The 24640-nt window shown below is 36.5% G+C and overlaps 1 protein-coding gene across 2 annotated transcripts in view; it reads left to right on the forward strand.

Moving 5' to 3' along the window:
• alphaCOP (coatomer subunit alpha) overlaps nucleotides 1-24640 on the forward strand; it is a 111833-nt gene that overhangs the window by 73685 nt on the left and 13508 nt on the right. For both annotated transcript variants that reach the window (XM_081730022.1, XM_081730023.1), the window contains exons 7-11: nucleotides 6329-6530; nucleotides 8733-8872; nucleotides 12211-12435; nucleotides 16185-16347; nucleotides 22445-22678. In XM_081730022.1, the coding sequence (XP_081586148.1) occupies nucleotides 6329-6530; nucleotides 8733-8872; nucleotides 12211-12435; nucleotides 16185-16347; nucleotides 22445-22678 (964 nt within the window). The remainder of the gene's footprint in view (nucleotides 1-6328; nucleotides 6531-8732; nucleotides 8873-12210; nucleotides 12436-16184; nucleotides 16348-22444; nucleotides 22679-24640) is intronic.

A 24640-nucleotide genomic window follows, 5' to 3' on the forward strand; every position in this document is an offset into this window, starting at 1 on the left:
TAAATACTACTATGCCTTCCACGCTAATTAGTACCTAGAGCGAGCACCTGCGATTCAGAAATTTAAATGGACTACAGTGATTCGGCTTCCACTCTAAACTCCCATCAAATCAATCAACCAACTAGTGACGTACACAAAATTTCATGAGGGAATAAGTTCAATCACCCAAAATCTTATTGTTTCAAACACATTTTTGAACACATGTCTTAATATAGTAATTGTTTATTTTTTCATAGTATCTTGTTAAATGGGGAGTTAAAACCAGGAAATCCCGCCTTTCTGTACTCCACTGCAATCAATTTACATATTACGAGTAAATGTGTAAATTACGAGTATTAATAGTAAATTTCTCCCTGCCAAAACGCATTGTTGCACACACTATTTTGTGAAACATTAAGTATTTTGACGAGATTTTCCAATTTCTTTCTAATGATTGAAAAGAATGTTTGCTATTTTACCTTTATGCTGCGCGAGGGACATTCGAAATCCTTCCTAGAGAGATTTTTATTAAAACAGTTTTCCAGAATTTTGTCTTGATACATTGGGCAGTGTGACCTCTAGGCCTGTAAAGGGGAGGACAGACGGACCGAATCAGAAAGCCAGTTTTAAGTCATGTATACGACATGAAACGGGTAAATCCGACGAAGCTTTTGTTTTGAATTATAACTACAAGACTCTTTACTAGTACTGTTGTTCCAAAGTCAAAAGCACATTTTACCTGTAAACTATCTCTTCACATACATCGTGACGTGATCTTTTCAGGCTTTCCTAAGAAAAAAGATATTCTATTTTCTATATTGTAGGGTTATATAGGAGAACTCCCGAGGAAACACACGCACACGATTTTTGTCTGCCACAAAGTCCACTTAGCGCGAGCTGAGATCGAGGCAGGAACTCTACGCATCAATGGTAGGACGCTCCTCTAGTGTATGAGGTCACCGGATCGATCTCATTCGTGGCAAGTGGACTTTCTGGCGGACAAACACTGCGTGGATAGTCTCATGGTTCTCCCGTTTCCTCCCATTTTCTTCATTCCACCATTATCATTCACCTCATCATCACTATTTTCACATCATTACCGTTAACCTTGGATTCATATTCATGGGACGTTAAACTAAACTGAGTTTTCTTACAAAATGTGAAAAAATAATTGCTTTAGCCGTTTTTCAGAAAATTATCCGAACAAATTTACTTCAAGAGAAACTCAGTAAATCTACGGAAATTTCCTCAGAGAAACATTACATGAAGTTGTTGATGAAATACTTGTTTATGAGACAATCGTAAATGTTAGAGCCATTTTCGAAGAAACAGCGATTTCAAGTTTTTAGCTATAAGAAAATTACTTTTATACGGGAGTAAGGATTAAATTCGATGCCCCTTACTCTAGAGAAACTTATATACAATCTTATGACTAAACTTTGGTCCGATACGTTGACCGTATAGTTTCTAAGTGTGCACACGTACATCGTGACGAACTGACATGAAAAACATGAACTGACATAGCCTTTTCAACATATAAGAGCCCTAAAATATGTAAATCTGTTCAGTGGCGTATTTAGAGGGAGGTGCACCCGGCTCGAGCTCCTTCATTGAGTGCAAAGTTTTTTTTTAATGTACTTACAACGAAAAGAGAAAAACTCACGAAATTGTTACCTAACGTCTCTTGTCGAAATGAAGAACAAAATGCAGCATATCTGCAACAGAATGATCCATCCCTCTTCACCTCCATCTCCAAACACACACACCAACGAACACTTTAACAAGTAAAATGTAATAGTAGTGGAACGCTTTAATGCCCCATTCCAATTCGGCTCTCTCTGTTCTTGGCACTTTTCTCCTGTGCATTTATATATATATATATATATATATATATATAGGGGCGGATCTAGGATATGATCCCCTATAGCCCCCCTTGGATCCGCCACTACACACACACACACACACACATATATATATATACATATACATATATATATATATATATATATATATATATATATATATATATATATATATACATATATATGTGTGTGTGTGTGTTTGTGAGTGTGCGTAATAGCCATTCTTGCATACTTGGATTCATGTTCAACACAAAATAGGAATGTGTTGTATATAGTTTTGCCCAAAACTTTTCAGCCCCTCCCCTCCCATTAAAAATTTCTGGGAACGCGCCTGAATCTGTTGAAATCTGTTCTTTGCACAATGACAAGATATTACTATTATCATTGGAAAGTTAAGAAAGACATATTGATACGTTAAAATTAAAATAAAAATAAAAATCCCAACAGGGCACGCCAGGCAGTGACTTCCGAAGTGCTTAGGTGATAATAGAAATATTTGCCTAAATGTATATAAAGAAGAAGTAGATCTTATACGTTTAAAAATATAAGGCTTTTGGATCAGTAGAAATTGTCCCTTGATAAAAATCTGTTTATACTTGGAATCAGGGCCGTTTAGGGGGATGCAAAGGTGCACGTACACCCTTCTTCATTGTAAATATACAGTACCTAAAGTGAGAAGCTACACAGTAAAAAATGGTTGTATTAATTCAACTCAATTTCAACACAGGGCAGTGGTTCCAGCGTGACTACCCCGCGGTGTTGGCGTTTAGCAAAGGGGGGGGGGGTGTTACATCTTTAACACACAACCGGTGTTTAGCCGTGCCGTAAGCATTAATGAACCACAAAATTACTCCCCCAAAATATGTTAATTCGCCTATATGCGTAATGTGTTTACATTATGCTGAGTGTAAAAAAATACTTTAAACAAGTAAAAAAAAAAATGTACTCCAGTGTTGGGGAGGGCACGAATCACCATCCTTTCAATTACTAGCCGCGTGCCGACTTGGCCACGGAGGCGATGAAGAAAACGTCGATTGTAAAGGGATAAATTGTTGAGGTCTTTTGAATTTGGCTAATCAGAGTGCTCCTTTAATCCGCGTATATTCGACGATAACCATTCGGGATAAGATAAAATCTGCTCGCCATGTAGACCTAATTTTATAAAAAATGACGACTGTCTTTTTACTTTATTTTATAGTTCTTCCATATACACTTTCAAATAATCGGCGCCAGTTCCATCTAATAAAGTTGATTCGTTTGTTGTTTCTAGTATGCAATCGCTTAGAAAAAGAAGCAATAAATGCATCAAATGTTGGACATGAAATTTTGCGTATACCTGGATTTGTTTAAGTATTTCTTTCTACTGTGTTTGTCTTTAGCTTCAATTCATAAGCCTTTATAATTAGATGCCCACCATATTTGGCAATCACGCAGAAAACAACACCGAAGATTCTACACTTGTGTTGATTTAACACACAGGCTGTGTGTCATTTCAACTACCGGCATCTGACACACAACTCCAAATGGAAAGTGAGTTATTCTAACCACTTGTTTGTGTTATATTTTAACACAATCGTGTTAACACATAGGCATGTTGTTGAAATAACACAACGATTTTTTTACAATGTACCAGTGAAAGTAGCAACACTTTCTGAAAACTTCTGCTGTCATGTTTCCATTTGGGTTTAAAAGAAAGTGAAGTTTTGCAAAAATCAATAGTTTAAGTCAATTTTTTGAAGGTTGAATGAAAAGGATTCACCGGGAGCAGACACTTAGCACTTCCAGGGCAATTCTTAATTCACGCCACAGGTGCCTAAAGACATTTTAAAAAATCAAATTTAATTCAAATGTACTGGTAGTTATTAATGCACCCCGATCAGAAAATCCTGGATCCCGCCCTGCTTGGAATTGGAATGTGTACAAAACTTTACAAATATACTTACGAATTATTTATATTAAATATAATTTGTCAGTAGACCCTATGTAAAATAAATAAATAAATAAAATAAAGAAGTTCAATATGGTGAGACACGTAGTTGATACACAAAAGCTTTTACTTCATTACTATTAAAGATGAACGGGGACGTAATATGGAAGTTAACCCCTGTAAAGGTAAAAGATAACCGCAACTTTATTATCATGGGAAGGGCAGAGGGTTATATAAAAATCACCGAAAATGACCAATATCAAAGAATTCTTTATTAATAGTAAAAATGGAACATAATACTATTTTTCTTAATTTAACCCAGCGAAATTGGGGTGCGTCTTGGATTCGAGGACGTCTTAAATTCGAGTAATTATCGAGAAATTCTTAATTAAAGATGTTATTAACGTGTTATTACAGCTACTTTGCTAGCCATAAATATTTTAAATTTTCTATTATATTCAATCATTCAAACAACAATGCTGTCCTGCGTGCGGGTTTGTCAGTTTTGTAATTGAAAACGAAGAAGAATATCTTATACATTAGAGTCATAAAGTTTATAAAATGTCAGTCCTGAAGGAGAAAGTAAATTATGGTTGCGTATGTAATTTTCAAATTATGTTTGAGATTCTTAGCTGTAGTGTCTGATTTTCATATCTGATTTGTTTCAATTTTATCTTCTCTCTCTTTTTTGGACCAATGTTAATTTCTAAGAGCACCAGAAGGATAGATCTCGAGTATTACTTTTGATACGCGGACTCAGTTTGCAACAGGCTGGTCTTGAGTATATGCCTATTTACGGAAGGCAAGGAGACTAAAAGATTTGGTACTTAATATTGAAGATAGTCGTATGTCCTTTGTATGTCGTTTCCATGTTCATCTTGAAAAAATATATAAATGATTCTTGATGTACTGCACTATAATTGATTTACATATTCGGAAGACACGGGTGAGACCTTGGATTTAATACATACATTTCGCGGATTGCCCAGAGGGAGGTTCTTTTGTCTTAAACTCCTTTAAAGACCTGTTTAGTGTGTGTGTGGTGGCGGGGAAAATATTTTGAGTTGATTTGATTTTGAGTTTAACGTCCCGTTCAACAGCTAGGCTATATAAGACGTGGACGTGATTATCGTGGAATCCGAAACACATGAGCTCCCGCCGGGAATCGAACCCGGGCCTCCCACGCCAAAGGCGCGTACGCTAACCGCTTAGCTATGGAGGAGCTCGGGAAGATATTTTATTGTTGTTACACAAAGAATATAAACTAGAATCGAATGAGCTATAAATAAACGAATGATAGGAATTCGGAATACCATGATATTGTACTTGGAGTCTAAACATGAATGAGGAGAGGGATAATGTGTCAAAAAGAATTTAACTATATCTTATAAAATAGATTATTAGTGTTATTAGATTTATGGCATATCCCTCGTATAATATTTCCGACTACACCAGAGATAGTGGTATTGTAACTCCTACGTATAGTCGAATTTTATATGTATTTAAACGATATGTACGTAAACATTTTTGTTACCATGTCAGTCACTCAATTACTTGTGTTACTAGCATATTATTGAAAACCATTAGAGTATTGTTCATGTAATACTCGTACAACGAAAATTTTAAAGAAAGGGGGCACCGTGTCTCAGTAGTAAGGTGCTTAACTCTGAAGCATCTAGTCCCTGGCTCGATCCCCGGCCACTTAAGTTTGTGGTGGACAATATTTTCGTGGATTTTCTCGGGGTACTCTCGTTTCATTTAACATTCTCATTCAATTAATTCCTCCATTATCATTAACTTGTCTTAATCATCGACTGCCTTAGTCTACGGCCATAATCATGGGACGTTAAACTGAAAGATTTTGTTTTTTAAATTTTTACTTTAAAGATAGAATTAGTTTAAATAACTACTGTAATAGTGCGAGATCATTGCACATGTTTCAAATTTGAAATATTAACAGTTGAAATGAATATTCTCATATATTTTATTTTCTCTTTCTCCTTTCTTTGTTATTGATATACCCAAAATAAAATCCTGATCTCGAAAACAGGGTGTAATTTGAAAATTTTAATCAATATGTTATTGCTGATGTGTAGAACAGTATACACATCTATAAAGTATTGAACAGTGAATTCTGTGCTTAAAAATTTTAAGTCAACAATTTCCATCCAAAAGTTAGTTGGTAAGCCTGATTGGGATGAAGAGACCTCGAAGATTCAAAACGACCTGTTTGGATATCCATTTGGGGAGGAAGAGACCTTTTTTCGGGGACGAAGAGACCTTACGGGGACAAAGTGACCGCTTGTGCTTTCTGGAGAAAATTGCAAGAGGTCGATACGTCCCAAAATGGGGACCAAGAAACCTGTTCAAGATATCTATCTATCTATCTATCTATCTATCTATCTATATATATATATATATATATATATATATATATATATATATATATAGTGGCTCAAAAAATGTATATTATTATTATCTTACAAGCTATAATTTAAGATGAGCAGGTAATATGATTTTAGTACATGTATTTTCATATTTTCATCTGGGTCTCTTTCAGCATGTCGTACAACCCAGCTGAGAATGCTGTTCTTCTATGTACAAGGACAACCAACGTAGAGAACAGCACGTACGATCTGTACACCATCCCTAAAGACTCAGATACGCAGAATCCGGATTCCCCAGAAGGAAAAAGATCGTCAGGAGTCACTGCATTGTGGGTTGCAAGAAATAGGTTCGCTGTTTTGGATAGAACTCACTCGGTAAGTATTCATATGTTGAGTAAATGTTATTTCCAGGGAGTTCGGCTTTCCATTCCCTGTCATTTCAACAGCATATAGAGTTCAAGGTATATCCAGTTCTTGATTTCTATTTCACTTCCTACGTGTTTTAGAATACGCTTTACATAGTAGAATTGAACTTTAGAAGTTCATTTTGAATGTTGAAACAGATTGAAGATTAGCAGATAACCATTCAGCTGGTTTTGCGTTTATGTACCTTTATCAGATGTATATTAATAAGTTATAGATTCCATGTTTATTGTTAATTAGCATCAATTACCCGCTTTGCTGGGTTAAATTAAGAAAAAGTAACAATATGCTCCGTTGGTCAGTCACTTTTTAGTATTGAAGCGCTTTCCGATATCGGTCATTTTCGATCGTTTTTATATTTCTCTCCCTTCTTCCTCCCCCATGTGGAGTGGCTGAATTTAAATTTAAACAACATTGGAAGTGTTACTGTTCTTCACAGCGACCCCAAAAACTATGGATTCGGCACTAACATCGATCATTTTCGATGATATATATCATCCTTCCTCTCCCCATCTTGCGAGGCACAGCGTCAAAAGTGTCATTATTTGCCTCAGCGTCCCTGAACACTATGGATTCCACACTGATATTGGTAATTTCGATCATTTTTATATATCATGTCCCTTCCCCAAGTTGCAGAGCTGAATTTGGATTTAAACATCATCGGAAGTATCATTGTTCATCTCTGCGACCCAGAAAACTATAAATTCGACACCAATATCGGTCATTTTGGATCATTTATAAGTGTCTCTCCTCTTCCCCTTCCCCTAAGGTGCACCGTTAAAGTGATATGACAAAAACCATCTCAGGTCTGAACCTCATGTATGTTGAAAATTTGATCAAGATCCTTCGGGTGGTTCAAGAGGGATGAAGTCACAAAGACAGTCATTTTCATTTTTATTTTATACTAGCAGCGTTCACCCCGCTTCGCTGCGGTCACCCCGGAACGCAATAAACTTTGTTACTTAGATAATTTTTACTTTTTCGCTTTCAAATTGCAGTAAATGTTAACATTATAGCGCCTGTCATTTATGTTAACCCGCCGAGTGACCCGCTTCGCTGCGGTCACCCCGGAACGCAATAAACTTTGTTACTTAGATAATTTTTACTTTTTCGCTTTCAAATTGCAGTAAATGTTAACATTATAGCGCCTGTCATTTATGTTAACCCGCCGAGTGACCCGCTTCGCTGCGGTCACCCCGGAACGCAATAAACTTTGTTACTTAGATAATTTTTACTTTTTCGCTCTCAAATTGCAGTAAATGTTAACATTAAAACGCCTGTCATTTATGTTAACCCGCCGAGTGACACGGTCATGCGGGTTGCATATAAATACGTTTATTTTTATACCTATGATGAACTAATAACAAAGGATTTGTACGTATGGACACTTGAATGGTCAATTATCTCAAGACACTGGTAATTAAAAATTAAAGTGATATGATAAAAACCATCTAGGGTCCAAATCCTAATAACCCCCCCAAAATGAAAGAAATTGGTTCAGCCGTATTAGCGTGATGAGCTAACAAAGGATTTGTGCGTTCTCTTTTATATAATAGATATATATATATATATATATCCCCTCCCGCTTCTCTAAGTTGCATCGTCAAAGTTAAATAGAAAAAAAAATATCACAGTGCCGAACCTCATCTATGTTGAAAATTTAATCAAGATGGGTCGGGTGGTGCAAGAGTTATTCTAGGTTCTAACGTCAAAGTGAAATTATAAAAAAACTCCCAGTCCCGAACTTCATCTATGTTGATCGACATCGGTCGGGTGATTCAAGAGTTATTAAGTCACAAACATAGTCACTTTCAATCTTATAATATAGATAAACAAATAAAACTCAGAGGTCAAGAGCCTTCAGGATTTATTAAAACTAAATTTACTACGTATTAAAATGCATTTGCATTTAGAATGAACACTTTCTGTTAAATAATTTGATTGATACTCGAATAAATATTAAGATATGTAAACTAAACAAAGTAATAGATGTAGGATAATATTTTTCTCTTTTGCAGCATATCTTTAATACTTTTAAGTAGCTTGTTATTGTTTGCTCTTTAATTATATATATATATATGTGTGTGTGTGTGTGTGTGTGTATGTATGTATTAGGTACTAGTAATAATTTTAAATACATGCTTGTTTTGTCAGCTGGTGGTGAAGAATTTGAAGAATGAAGTCACAAAGAAGGTCCAGGCTCCAAATTGTGATGAAATATTTTATGCAGGAACAGGAATGTTGCTGCTGCGAGACACAGATGGAGTGACTTTGTTTGATGTGCAGCAAAAGAGGTGAATACATTTAGATTTCACTATAAAGTACATTATACTTAATATTAACGTAACATAAATTTAGTAAATGTTAATCGCTAAGTCAAGCTGCAAGAGTCGTTCACATTAGCTATAATCGCTTTGGATATTTTTGTCGAAATTTAACTGTACGTTAATAATGGAAACTGAAATAGATTAGGAAATAAGAATAGACCAATATCTAGGGATCATAATATAGTCAAATTAACATGTTGAATATGTGATATATGTACAGTCAGCGACAGAAGTTCTTTCCTTTTGCTAAAATGTATTTTGAGATGGTTTGTTGGACGTACAACGGTGGTATGGCTGGAACGTACAGGAAATTACATTCTTTTTAATTTACTGAAAACTGTACTGAAATTGTCCTTCCATTCTGAAGTTATTTACGAAACTAATTTCATCAAATGGAAAGAACTTTTGTCGCTGACTGTACAAACGAATGATCGTAATATTCTCATAATGTTTGTTTAGGTAATTTTTAAGATAATGTAATGCAGAATGCCACACTACATCTTACTAAAATTCAGACGCTATAGAGTTGTCCTTTCAAACTCGCTAATGTGTGACGTAGGAACAAACTTTTACGGAGCAAGGAAAGAGAGAAGGTTGAATCGAAACAAGAAATGGAATAAAGCAAGGTTGTCAGTATTTGATTTGTCATGGATGCACGAATAGTGTATCTGGAAAACTACGCAGATACATTATTTTTCCTGTCACGTTTATTTTCCATCAACGCTAGGTTTACTGCCTTCTTGCTCTGTTTGTGGGTTTACCAAGAACCTGAGCAGCAAACTGTGACGTCATACAGCATCCAGTTGGAAATGATTGCTATAGAGAAAGAACTTTCTGTTTTATATAAAAGCATACTTGACTTGCTTTAATACTGACCTTTTTACTCAGAAAAACGTCTATCGAAGTTTAACTGTATTAGTAATAGTAAAACAAATGTAGACTGAATATAAAGTCCGTGCTAACTACCAAAGCGAAAGTATTTAATAAACAGTCCAGATTACTTCAGAACTGATGGAACATATAGGGACGCGCATTCTTTTGGGGATTATTTGAACTACTTCCACAGTGAGTACTAGATAGTCCGTTTTTCACTGAGCAGTGTTAGTCACATAGGTCACATTTTTACATTAAACCGATCTTTTCCATTTTTGTGTACTTAGCACGGATTTTATATTCAATCTACAAATAGTCTGGAATTAAGGGGGAAGTAATGAATTGAAAAAGTATTTTTTCTAAATATGAAAACTTCAACTTAGCGTCCCACGGACGTACACCAATAACATGTGAACGTGAATGATTATGAAATAATTGGTGGAATGGGAATGTGGTAGGAAACATGAGAACCCCGGGAAAACCTACCGCACTTACATGACCTGGAGTCGAACCCTGCACCAGAGCTAACCGCTCTACTACTGAGAACCGTCCCTCGCTCCCACGAAAAAAAAATTTGAGTAACTAATTATGAATTTCAATGAGCTCCTTCGTGGCTAAGCGGTTAACGTACGCGCGTTTGGCGTGGGAGACCCGGACACGATTCCCGGCGGGAGCTCATGTGGTTTGGAATCCACGTTAAGCTGTAGGTTCACGTCTCATGTAGTCTGGCTGCTGAAAGGAACTCAAAACTGAAAATCAAATCAAAATTAAGTTATGAATTTCAAGTAGTGTCTGATGGCTGGATTTAATTAGCTCTTTAACAGAAACCATCAGATTAACTGCAACTGGACTTTAATCGAGTCAACGATCCTCATGGGAATACAGTAAGAATAGATCAATATCTAGGAATGATCATATAGTCAAATAGTATGTTGAACATGTAATATGTACAAACGAATCTTAATATCCTCAAATTGTTTGTTTTATTATTAGCATTTCATTTAAGTCCATAGATTTTTACAGGGTTTCAGAGATAAAATAACTCAGAGTGTCGCAGTCATTTTCAACTCGCTAATATATGAGGTAGGAACGGGCTTTTATAGAGCCAGCAGAGAGAACAGATCGAACAAGAAACGGAGAGGGAACGAAGTAGATCAGGGTGTTTATCGGTCACAAAAGTCACGAAATGAGAAAACGATTATGAAAGTCAAGAAAAAGTCACGAAATTTAGCTTTTGGGTCACGAGTTTCTTTTTTATCTGTACAAATATGAGTACAGACAAGAGAATTTTGTTCTATAAAGCATCAAAATTCACCACCAAAAAACGCCTATGGCCGGCTTTAGACGCTACCAAATCGCAAGCAAACCACGCTTATATCGCATGCATGAAAATTCAGCCTAATTCGCACCCAAATTCGCTCTTTTGGAATGTTACGAAATTTTATGGTTTGGTGAAGAAAATGTGACGAAATTTCATTTTGGAATTTTAGTAGACACCCTATAGATGGAATGGAATAAAACAAGGTTGCCAGTTTTTGATTTGTTATGGATCCACGAATAGTCTATATGCAAAACTACGGTTATGCCTTGTTTGCCTTGTCACTTCTATCTTTTTCAACGCTAGCTTTTACTACCGTCTTGCTCTATGTGTGGGTTTACGAATTGTTAATCGTATGAATATTCTACAGTAAGAAAGAAAGGCGTAATATTACTGCAGATTTTGTGAAACATTTCAATCTTATAAACTAAATGCATTTTAATTTACAAGAATGTGAACCAACTTATATATACTTTCAAAAGATATCTCTTTTAATATAATAGCTTTTATTAAGCGTATTTTCTGCTTTGTTAATTAAGAGAGACAAGAAGAAAATGTTTAATAATTTATTAACTCTATGGTCTATGGAACTCGGAGGTTCAATGCCGCGCTCACAAAAGCTCTCTACTGGCTTCTATCCTAGCCAACTGGATCCAGTTTCTACTTTGTTTTCCTATTTCTGCGAGATCCATCTTAATATTGTCCTCTCAACTGCGCCTGGATCTTCCTAATGGTCGTTTTCCGATTGGTCTTCCAGTTAAGACTTTGAAAGCGTTCCTACTTTCTTCCATCCTGACTACATGACCTGCCCTCCTGAGCCTCCTAGATTTGATGACCCTAACAATATCTGGTAAACCGTATAAATTATGTAGTTCCTCGTGATGAAATTTCCGCCATTCCCCATTCGCGTTCCTCTTGGGTCCGAATATTCATCTCAGGATCTTGTTCTCGAACGCTTTCAGTCTATGTTCTTCCTTCAGAGTAAGCGACCATGTTTCGCAACCATACAGAACAACAGGCATATAATAATTTACAGTTAGTTTAAATATTTTATTTTCACAACGTTCGTGTGGAACTTAATAATTCTGATATTTTCTTTTCATTCCCATGTCAGAACACTGGCACAAGTGAAGATCTCTAAATGCCGTTATGTGGTGTGGTCGTCGGACTTGTCCCATGTTGCTTTGCTGGCGAAGCACACTGTGAACATTTGCAATCGCCGTCTGGAGAGTCTATGTTCCATTCATGAGAACATTCGTGTCAAATCAGGTGCATGGGATGATAGTGGTGTATTCATCTACACTACCAGTAATCACATCAAATATGCCATATCGAATGGGTAAGTACTGTAGCTTAGTTGCTTCTTAATACACATATGTGGTCTGATAAGTAATGTGTGTTTTAATATAATTATTCTTTGTTGTAAAATAATCAACAGTTAATGAAATACAATTTTTGGGGTATAAGGAAACGTATTTTCCAATTTTTTAACTACGTCATAATACAAGCGAAGAGTGAGAAGAAAAACAGCGTTTTTGGATTAAAAGATCCAATATATTTCAATCAAAAATTTTCTTGTAGGCCTTATAACCGGAGAACTACATATAGTGTAGCCAAATCCAAACTATCAGTAAACTCAGTATGATATGCTTATTCGGCAGAAAATACGAAAACTGGATCTAGGGGCCGTTCAAAAATTTTGTGCCCCCTGATCCAAAAACTAATCATTGGCCAAGATCGCTATCTTTTGATCCATTTTTGTTTTTTTCTAATTTTCTTGTTAAAATAAGGGAGCAATAGTATTCTATAAAGGATTTAAGCAATCACCTCAATATACGAGGTATGTTAGAAAAGTAAAAAGACAACAATGTGCACAAACCGACAACGCTGCTGTCTTCACCTTCACACGACAGTTAAGTTACCGTATTTGCGCGAATATAGGCCACACCTAAACTTTTGACACAAGATTATAGAAAAAGTAAATCTCGCACTACCAAATTTACGAGAAAGCTCAATTAGACAGTACTTTGAGTTACATCTCTCTCCTTCCCCTTCTTCAACTCTCGCATAACTAAGGGTGACTCGTCACCAACAGGACAAGTTTTGCGTATTAGGAGATCTGGTGACTGACTAATAAAGCGACAGTGTAAGGAAGGTCGAAGTTAATTTATTGGAGAGAAGTTGATCATTTGGTTTCCGAGTGACGATGGAAAACGAGCTGACTAGTTGCACAGCGAAATTTAAATTTCAAGTTATCAGCTCTACAAAAGAACACGAGGCTGGACGCAGATTTGTTGTTGATGAAAAAAACTTCGTCGGTGGTGTGCAAGTGAAGAGAAAGTCTTAAGTAGTTTGAAAAGTCGGTGTTCTTTTCGAGGGTAACAATGCAAACATCCAGATGTGGAAAAGGATTTGCTTGATTTTGTAGTTTATGGAAATGTGGATGTGCCGTTACAACTGAAATTATTCAAATCGAAAGCTGCAGAATAATACGTGTACATATCATTTTAAAGCTGACGATTTATGATCTGAGGGGGAAAATCTCGTTTATAGGCCGCACCATGATTTTTCAAGCCAAATTTTAAGAAAAAAGTGCGGCCTATATTCGCGCAAATACGGTAATCCTTGCCGTGCTGTCAGTATAAGTTTGAACTTGCTCCAGTTGCTACGCGATTGTTGGGAGCATCTGAAGTAGGCGCTTTACGAAAATGTGCCGGCAGTGGAGTTTGACCAACGTTCTATCAAATTTTGTATGTGTTTGGCGAATTCGCTACAGTGACTTACGAAATCTCACAAAAGGCTTATGGAGAACATTTTCTATCCAGGACACAAGTGTTCAGATTGCACAAGTCCAATTTAGAAGGCCGAAAACAAATGGAAGACCTTCGAATCTCGTGTGGGAAGACCTTCAACCTCAAACAATGACAGTGTGGACATAGTAAAGTCTCCTTTGTGAACAGATCGATTGATGGTAAGAATGATCAGACGTAAGTTAAATTTGAACGTGTTTACCGTCCATCAACTTTTAGTGCAGGATTTGAATATGGCGAAAGTGTGCGCCAAGATGGTTTTAAAGAGCCATGTCACACCGCAGTCTCCAGTAATGAATTTTTGACAGAAAAGGAAAGAAAAAAAACGTGGCTTCTCAGCCCCGTATCTGCTAGCTCTCAGGCCGCGTGACTTATTTTCCTTGCTCTTAACCACTTAAAAGGCCGCCATTTTGGTACTTTGGATAATAACCAGAAGCGCGTAACCGTCCAGCAAAAGCCTTCCAGCACTGCTACCAAGAACGAAAAGAAAAAATGCCTCAATCGCTGTGTATCTTTCCAAGGGGACTATTTTGAAGATGATCTTAATTTGTAAAAATAATAAAATTCTTTGTTACAAGAAAATCAGTGTCATTACCTACTCTAACGCATCTCGTAGTAACAGTTCTAATGGAGCACAGAGTAGAATTGATATTTTATATGATAGTGGAGAGAAAAAGTGTTCCAAACCTCGTACGTAATCTTTTCATTATACCCCTAGTAAACAGAGGAATTATATTTTTATTACACTTGAATGCAATAAAAGAGTCTTCCCAGTAAGTTGTTAGCTATCATAGGGAATGAGCCTTGTGATAGGCTGCTGCCTATGCACATCGAGAAGCATTTCCTTTGTACTGGGTGTTACTTCGCTGATTCTTGGTTGCTAGAGCCTCGCTAGTAGAAACAGAATAGGTAAGGTTGACATTTGGGTAGTAGAGGTTATGTGTATCAGTTCACTTTTCCCTTATGCCCCTATTCTATTGAGCATCACATGCAAAAGATGCCCTCTGAATAGAAACGAAGATTTAAGATGTTTTAGTATACTATCTTAATTTTAGATGAAAGCACATGAGCAACATCAGGTGTAGAATTCTTTCATATTTTTTGTCATGATACATTTTTGTACGAGGGTCATCCAGAAAATAAAAATCCTTCAGTTATGCAAAATGAAAACAATATTTGTTGGAACAATGTATTCCATTATGTACCTGAAGCGTCCTTCACTTCTCTACATAATCACTACCTTAATTTAAACATTTGTAGTATCTGTTCATGAGCTTCAGTATTCCCATGTTCTACTCTTCTTCCGCCGATTGGACCTGAGTGTCTTACATCACTCCAGAGAGCAAGCGTCAATTACTTGAGTGGTATCATCCCTCATCACCCAAAAAAACGAGAAGAATCAAATAGATTCTCTTAACATCAAAGGTCGTGGCAACGTCTTTAGGGATCGTAAAGATGTTCTTTTGGTGGATTTCATGCTAAAAAGGCAAATCGCTATTGTGAAACTCTTAAGAAAACTATGGCAAGCCATCGAGAACAGGAGACGAAAAATGCTTTCTGGAGGAATTGTGCTTCTTCACGATAATGGTGCCCTCACACAGCTGCCGTAACTCAAGAATTACTGGACTATATTTGGATGAGAAAGTTTTGATCATCCGCCCTATAGTCCGGACCTTGCTGTTAGCAGTTTCCATCTTTTTCCAAAGCTGAAAGACTTTTTGGCTTGTAAACGTTATAGAAGTGCTGAAGAGTTGGAGAATGCAGTGACCACTTGGCTAAATAAACTGGCGGCAGAAGAGTATAACATGGAAATTCTGAACCTCGTGACCAGATACAACAAATGTTTAAATGAAGGTGCTGCTTATATAGAGAAGTGAAGGAAGCTTCAGGTGTGTAACAGAATTGTTTTCTCCAGTAAAGGTGGTGTTTCGTTTTGTATAACTAAACGGTCATTATTTTCTGGATGACCCTTGTATTTTTGTGTTTGTCAATTGCCTCATCTTTCCCTTCATAATTTGTGCTGCATTAACAAGAATAAGAGCTACAAAATAGATTGAACTTGATAAATAGTGAAGTATGGAAGTTGTATAGGCTAAATATTCGCAAATATAGGAAAATATGTTTCATACTAGTTCTAAAATCTTCGGAACATTAACTATAATGATAGTGACTGTACACACACACACACATATATATATATATATATATATATATATATATATATATATATATATATATATATATTTTAACTTGCCTACGTGATAATTTTCTGTTTCAGCGATCACGGTATTATTCGAACATTGGATCTGCCGATCTACATTACACGGGTGAAGGGGAACCAGGTGTTCTGCTTAGACAGGGAATGCCGACCTCGTATCCTAAGCATTGATCCAACAGAATTTAAGTTCAAACTGGCACTGATCAACCGAAAGTACGATGAAGTAAGTAGAGATTAAATTGTAATTAAATGAATAATGTTTTAATTCGTTAACGCCCAAGATGAGAATTCTTGAGATTTTAAAACAATATTTGTAATGGACATTTAAAATACAGTGCTAGCATAAATGATTCATTCATTTTGGTGACACGACACACATCCAGACGATACTCGAGCTCATTCCATACATTTTATAGCATAGTCCTGTCAATTGTCTGCACTGCAGCACTGATGCGTTCTTTTGAGCTCGACTAAGGCTTGCGGTAGTGGGGGTACGTAAACAAGGTCCTTAATGCAGAAAACTATCCCTCACTCTCTCCATGTTTCTTCTGGCATTTTTGGTCAACCGCTGCTTTTCCCTTTACACAAACAACTATGTCCTTGAATGGCCAATACCACCGCAAAATGCTTTGTTTACATGGCGGTTCTTTTCCATACTCTCTTCTGAAAGTGCGTTGCACAGATATAACAGACGAACATCTAACATATTCAAGCACAAAAACATTTTTTCTTGTTTTCCCTCCATTCTGGACAGGTTCTAACCTCGTACTGCCACACTGCCATTCCAAATCGAAAAAATAATGAACTCGTGCTACCACACAGTACAAACTTGATGAGTTTGTGGTTCTTTTCATATATCTTTGATGTGTGTACGTGTATTAAATACTTTTGACGGCGCCAGCTTTTAATCCTTAACGCCGCCACTGAAATAGAGTTATCTGAAGTTTCCACACAGTTATTGTATTATATATTTCATCATTTAACGTCATAAGATTTTTCAGTTTCCTGCTTTTAACATTTTGATCTGTGTCCGTGTAGCGTGCGTTCTAATATAATTGACCTGATAGACGACGCTTTATAAAAGTTTAGTTGCTATTTTCCTATCTGCAAAACAAAAGGAATACCGATGATCATAGCTACCAATGTACATTATATAGCATCATGTAACATGATCCAACAGGTGTTTCCACTCTTAAGGTTTTGAAGGTTAAATAAAACCTTGAAAAATTTTATTAAATTTAATATCAGGTTGTCTAAAAATGTTTGAGCCTTCTCTGCACGAGATGCGTTAATGTCTCAAATCTGAGTCTCAGCGGGTCAGACCTAACGTCATTTGATAGCCGATATTTGAAAGCAGTAGAGATACAACAATTTTTGGAATTCTTATAATCATTTTACAATTTCAATTCCATGAATGCTCAAGTGCTGCGTAGACTCGTGAAGAAATTGTGTGTGTTCACGGCTAAGAGACGTTATAAACAGCAACAGCCAAAGGAGGTTCAATCGCTTTCGTTCTGGAAATGTAAATGTGGAAGACTCTCCTCGCAATGCGCGACCAACGACAACAAAAGTGGATAATATTCTGGCAAAAGTCGAGCAAGACTGTCATGTAAGCAATCACGATATCATCAATGACGTAAACATCCATCAGCAAATATAGGATGTCTGTCGGTCACGAAAGTCATGAAAAAGTCACGAAATCAGAAAACGGTCATGAAACTGAAGAAAAAGTCACGACATTTAGCTTTTGGGTCACGATTTTTTTTTCTATCTGTACAAATGTAAGTACAGACTGAAAAATTTTGTTCTATAAAATGTCAAAATTCACTACCAAAAATGTCTGTGGTCGGCCTTAGACGCTACCAAATCGCAAGCAAAGCATGCTTCTATTGCATGCATGAAATTTAGGCCTAATATCCACTCAAATTCGCTCTCGAGATTCGTAAAAGAAATTATGATTTGGTAAAGAGAAAGTCACGAAATTTCATTTTGGAATTTTAGTAGACACCGTGAAATAGCGTCAAACCATTTGAAACAAGCTAGCTTCAAAAAGAATTTCGATGTTTGAGTACCACATAATCTGACTTTAAAACATTTATTCGTTCGGTTTTCAATCTCCAAATCTGTACTGAAACGTAACGAACTCGAGCCGTTTCTGAAGCGGTTAATCGCGAGCTATGGAAAGTGGATAACCTACGGTAATGTGCGAAAAAGATCGTGGTCAAAGCAGGAAGCAGCTCCACAGTCTGTGGCAAGACCCAGACTAACGCCTAGGAAGGTTACGTTTTATGTTTTTTGGAATTGGAAGGGCATCGTGCATGACGAGCTACCGCCGCCGGGCACAACATTAGACTCGGACCTATACTGTCGGTAATTAGCATGAGTGCACCTACCACGTGAAAAGAAACGGTCGGAAGTGGTCGACAGAAAGGGTGTTGTATACCACGCTGACAACGCCAAATTGCATTCATCTTTAACGACTCGTTAAAAATCGAGAGAACCAAAGCATCCATCTTATAGCCCGAACCTGGCACCGTGAGACTTATAATTTGTTGCAGTCTCTGTAGAACTCCCTGAACGGTGGTAAGTTACATAGCGACTGGAAAAATGGCAGGTCAACGAACAAAATTGTGCAAATACAGTTTAATAATATAATTTGCAAATTACAATAAATGTATTCTCAATTTCGACCTACAACGGCTTGATACTTTTCAGCAACTGATAAATATAACATTTAGTCTGTAAATGTCAAGAAGTTGAAAAGTTCTGTGCGCACGAGAAAATTAGAAACAGACGATTGTGTTTCACGTCCGAGACTGGTCTTTTATTTTTATTTTTTTATTTTATTTTTTTTTTTTTTAATAATTTTTCTCTCGTTCCGTTCTGATCTTTGAAACTCTGACAACTTCTTTCGAAACTTCAATACTCGGTAAGCATTCTTGACTTTTCCATCAGTAGAAGTAAACTTTTAAATATAAATGTATATGTCGTGTTTCAAAAATACACAACAAGCTTTGAGGAGTGGATTCCTGCCATATACAAGAAATACAAGGTGTCTGAAAAGTCCCCTGACATAGAGTATCTCTATTATTATCAGAGTTACAACAAAATGTAAGAGGGGAAACCGTCTCCAACTATGATGTTTTCAATTTAAAGTGAAGAATATTTTAAATCGGACCAACTGTTTGGGCCGTACACTCTGTATGAGCCCTCCCCCGCCAAGTGAACTTTGTGGTGGACAAACACCGTGTGCGTGGGTTTTCTCGGGGTTCTCCCGTTTCCTCCCACTTCCTTTATTCCACCATTTCATTCATCACTCATCATCACCGTCTCCTTTAGCCTAACCGGCATAACCGTGGGACGTAACACTCACATATTTAATTTCATTTCATTTTCTGTATGAGCCCAATGTTAAATGAAAATTCAACGTTTCCATTTATCTGGGCCCATAACATAAGTGAACGAAGTTACTGTCTTTTATGTTAACATGTCGATGGCCAGCCCCCATTTCAAACAGTAACTTCATTCATTTACGTTATGGGCCCAGGCAAATGGCAATGTTGCATTTTCATTTAATATTGAAGGCATGAAGAGTACAGCCCAAACAGCTCATCCGATTTAAAAAAAAAAAAAAAAAAATCCTTCACTTGAGATTGAAAACATCATATTGAAGACGGTTTCTCCTCTTACATTTTGTTGCAACTCTGAAATAACAGAGTTACCCTATGTCAGATACCCTGTGTATTTCATACTACAGATACTAGACATTTCTGGATCCTTGCTGATGTACAATCGTGTCCAAAATGACTGTCGCATATCTATAAATATGTTAGTATAGGAATATAATTTGATAACGATTTCGCCCGGTATTTCTTATATAATGTTAGTATGTGTATAATCGACAAAGACATATATGTGGTAAATTTCAGTCAAAAGAGCAGTAAATAAAAACAATATAACGAAAAAAAAAAAACTTTCTTGTCCATTTGTTTTACTCATTGTAATTTTCGTATTTATAATTCTTTTCCTATGAAATTTACCACAAATATGCATTTCCCGATTATACACAAAGTAACAGTATTAAAAAATGCCCTGCAAAATCATTATCAAATGGTATTTCCACAACAAGACAGTTATAGATATGCGACAATCATTTTGGACATGAGTGTACCTTATTTTCATTATGTACAATCTTGTTCAATAAACACTTGACTGTGAAATATCCTATACTCTTATCCTGTGAAATTATATTGTACTTCATAAGTGGGAGTAAATGAAATAAATCTGAATCTCGTTTGACTTGTGAAGATATTTCAAATCAAAGTGCTAAGTTATGATAGGTACCATTGTGAGAATATGGCCGTTTAAGAACAGGTGGATGGTCAGGGTTTTTTAAAGGAGTCCAGCACTACTTTATATATTTCCCAGGGTGTCTACTTACTGAAAATAATGGAAATACTTAACTGTAATTTAATTTTGATACTGGAAATATACTGGAATTTTGATCCACATACTGGAAAAATCACGAAACTGGTAATTCGTCAACAATACTTTTTTTTTTTTTAACAAAAGAAACACTGACCAAAGCGTAAAATACACTTTATTTTAAATTATAATTTGTGACGGTTTCGGATATCTAACATATCCTTCTTCAGACATTTAAATTAAATTCTTCAGAATATAATTTAAAATAAAGTGTGTTTTAAGCTTTGGTCAGTGTTTCTTTTGTTAAAATAATCAATCCAAAGCCATGGATAGTCTCAATACTTTTTTTGTAAATGTTTTAATAGTCTTAGAAACAATTTTGTATTCATTGAGATAGTAAATTTTTCCAAAGCAAGAGTTGTATACATTTTGTAATTAGACATTTAAAAAATGTTAAAAAATCATTTGTATTTCAAATAAATCAAGGCTGATTAAATTTATTGAAAATAAAATATACTTTTAATGGTAAAGCAGTTACAAACCTGAAATCATCAAGAGTGAGATTATTCTTAAAGAACTTTAAAAATATCATTGTAATAGGTGCTGGAATTTTGCTGATAGTTATACTGAATGTACTGGAAATATACTGGAATTTGAAAATGAAACTCAGTAGACACCCTGTTTCCCCTTCTATTCGGGTATCGGTCCATTTGAAAGACAAAAACATATCAAGAACTACTCGATGACTCAACTCCAATTTTAGCGAGGATGTAGAGGGTCAGAAGTTAGAAATTGAGTGATATTCAAACACAAGTGCTGAAAAGGGGCCGCGGTGGCTCAATGGTAGAGCGTTCACCTAGGGGTCCCGGGTTCGATCCCAGGCCCCAAGTGAACTTTGTGGTGGACAAACACCGTGTGCATTGGTTTCCTCGGGGTACTCCCGTTTCCTCCCACTTTCTTCATTCCACCATTTCATTCATTACTCATCATTACCGTCTCCTTTAGCCTAAGCGGCATAATCGTGGGACGTAAAACTCAAAGATTTCATTTCATTTTTACAAGTGCTAGAAAGCAATCATATCTGCTCTTTAACGTTGATCACTATAAAGCAGAAACGGTAATAGATAGCGAGAAGCGGTTTGCTGCAGTCGATTGAGCGTTCCTAAAATACATTTCATCTCCATTCTTAACTCTATTAAAACCGGAAGTGGTAGAAATCCACTACAACGTCCGGTTTCAATATTGATCTTCATAGATTGAAAACGATAAGAGAGCGAGATTTTTTTTTTGGAATTGATTTGGCGCTCCAGGAATAGGTATAATTTTTCTCTCTTAGCCCTCTATTCAAACCGAAAAGGGAAGAAATCAACCACTTTTAGTTTTAACATTGATCGCTGTAGATTGAAAACAATAACGATAGCGAAAAGTGGTTTTCTGCAATAAATTAAGGTTCCAAGAATTTATTCCACCTCCACTCTAATTTCTCTGTACTAAAACCGGAAGTGGTGGAGATCTGTTACCACTTCCGGTTTCGATAATGAAAAATGAAGCAAATGGTAGAACGAAGGAAGTGGAAGGAAACGGGAGAACCCCGAGAAAGCCCGCGCACGCGGTGTTTGTCCACCACAAAGTTCACTTGGCGCAAGCGGGGATCGAACCAAGGACACCATGCACCAGAGGTGAACGCTCTACAACTGAGCCACCGCGGCTCCCGGTTTCAATATTGTGAAAACCACTCATCAAACAAAATTCACGTGGTGGACACGTGGCACTGCTAGTTAGTTTTAGAAAACAATATTGTACATGTTGAAAATCCATTTCTAAAGGACTACCCGTCTGTGTATTTATTTGTAGTACATGTGTACCTATGACGATATAATTTGTGTGTGTTCCAGGTATTGCACATGGTTCGCAACGCTAGATTAGTTGGTCAGTCGATCATCGCTTATCTGCAGCAGAAGGGTTATCCTGAAGTAGCATTGCATTTTGTGAAGGACGAGAAAACGCGGTTTGGCCTTGCGTTGGAATGCGGAAACATTGAAATAGCTTTGGAGGCTGCTCGTGCGTTGGATGACAAAGCTTGCTGGGAACGTTTAGGCCAAGCAGCCCTCATGCAAGGAAATCATCAGGTAAGTTCTCTCGTTATTACCACCACGTTTTAACGTTAGGGTCTGATTTTTTTTTTTTTTTTTATCTTATTCAATTAGCTTTTATTTTTGTACAAAGAACAATCGCAACATATCTTTTCATTTGTGTAATTACAAACTTTTATTTATATTCTCAAATAGTCAAATGTTTAGCGTTGATATATAAATTGATCCTGTTTTCGATTTCTGAGCGTGAATCAGAATTCTCAATGATGGTATAGGTATTCTACCATTATTGGCAGGTCGAGTTCTGCAGCTGAAAAGCTTCCATGCTCCATGGTCTTCCGCTAACTCTTCGTCTTCACGTACGATCTTTCTGTTTTGATATGGTTTATTAATTGTAATCTCCTTCCTCTCCTTCTCTTTCCTGCCACCATAGCCCCTAGCACATCCCTCATGATACAGTTCCAATGTCCCAACCAGTTTCTCTTCCTCTTCTTAACCCGTAAGTACTCACGCCCTTTTTGTGACAGTAGTACTCGCGCGGGGGTCCAGTAGACCCCCAAATTGATATTTGTTTTATTACAATAAAAGTATATTTTTTAAAATAATTAACACAACGTAGCGTAACTCTAGACATGTTTTTAAAAGTATTTGCTGCAATCAGATTTTTTGAACTCGTTTCGAGACATTTTTTAAATATTTTTTTATCAGGACTTCTGGCTAATAACACAAACTAGTGTCCACAGCTGGTTGTGGGTCTGTGAACAACCCGCGTGAGTACTTAAGGGTTAATAATATCTAAAATTGTTCTTTTCTCCCCCACTATTTCTAACACCTTCTCATTCGTTTTCCGCTCGACCCAGCTAATTCTTTCTATTTTTCTCCACACCCACATTTCGGAAGCTTCCAGTCATTTTTCATGCTTTCTGCTTAATGTCCATGTTTCTCACTCCATATGTGTCTTTTTTTTCAAGTCTTTATTCAAGGTTCCACAAAATAGACTTTTTCTTTCTCCTAAAGGTTTCTTTCTCCGTTCCTGTCCTTGGCTTTATTTCACGTTCACACTTCATATCATTACTAATACTACTACCCACGTATCGAAAACTAGTCACCTCTTGTATTTTCTCCCCACTTACTTCTATTTGACACCGACTCCTTCGTTTCAATCACCATGGCTTTTGTCTTTCTAACATTTATTTTCATCACATATTCTTCACAGCCCTTCCTCAAGTTTTCTGACTTATTAATTTTCTGTTCAAATTCTGCAACAAGCGCCATGTCATCTGCAAACTTTATACACCTAATCATTCTACAGGGTGTCTATCGGTCTCGAAAGTCATGAAAAAGTCACGAAATCAGAAAACGGTCATAAAAGTCAAGTAATTTAGCTTTTGGGTCACGATGTTTTTCATCTGTACAAATATAAGTATAGACTGGAAAATTTTGTTTTATAAAGCGTCAAAATTCACCACCAAAAATGTGTATGGTCGGCTTTAGACGCTACCAAATCTCAATCAAAGCACGCTTCTATCTCATACATGAAAATTTGGCTCAATTCGCACCCAAATTTGCTCTTGAAAATGTTACTAAGTTTTATGGTTTGGGGGGAGGAGGGGGGGAAGGACACGAAAGTCTTGAAATTTCATTTTGGAATTTTAATAGACACCCTGTTCTACGTCCTACTGAAATGCCTTCTTCATTTTGTAGGCTCTTTTTCGCTATCTCTTCTAGATAGATATTAAATAATGTAGGCGAGAAACAACATTCCTGTCGAATTCCCCTTTCCATTGCACTCTCCAGGATTCTCAATGTTGATCCATTATTGACAGGCAATTTGGAAATTACTTAAAGATGTTGCGAATTGGATCATGAAAGTCAGTAATATTGTCAATACGAATCGTTATACTAAACAAACATCATTCAGCTGATAAGTTTCTAGCCAATTATATCCCATAATGAGTTAGCTCTACACATTCTTTTTTAATCATGCAAATAGTAATG

The sequence above is a fragment of the Thermobia domestica genome, chromosome 11, assembly GCF_964235325.1.
Source record: "Thermobia domestica chromosome 11, izTheDome1.hap1.1, whole genome shotgun sequence".
NCBI lineage: Eukaryota > Metazoa > Arthropoda > Insecta > Zygentoma > Lepismatidae > Thermobia > Thermobia domestica.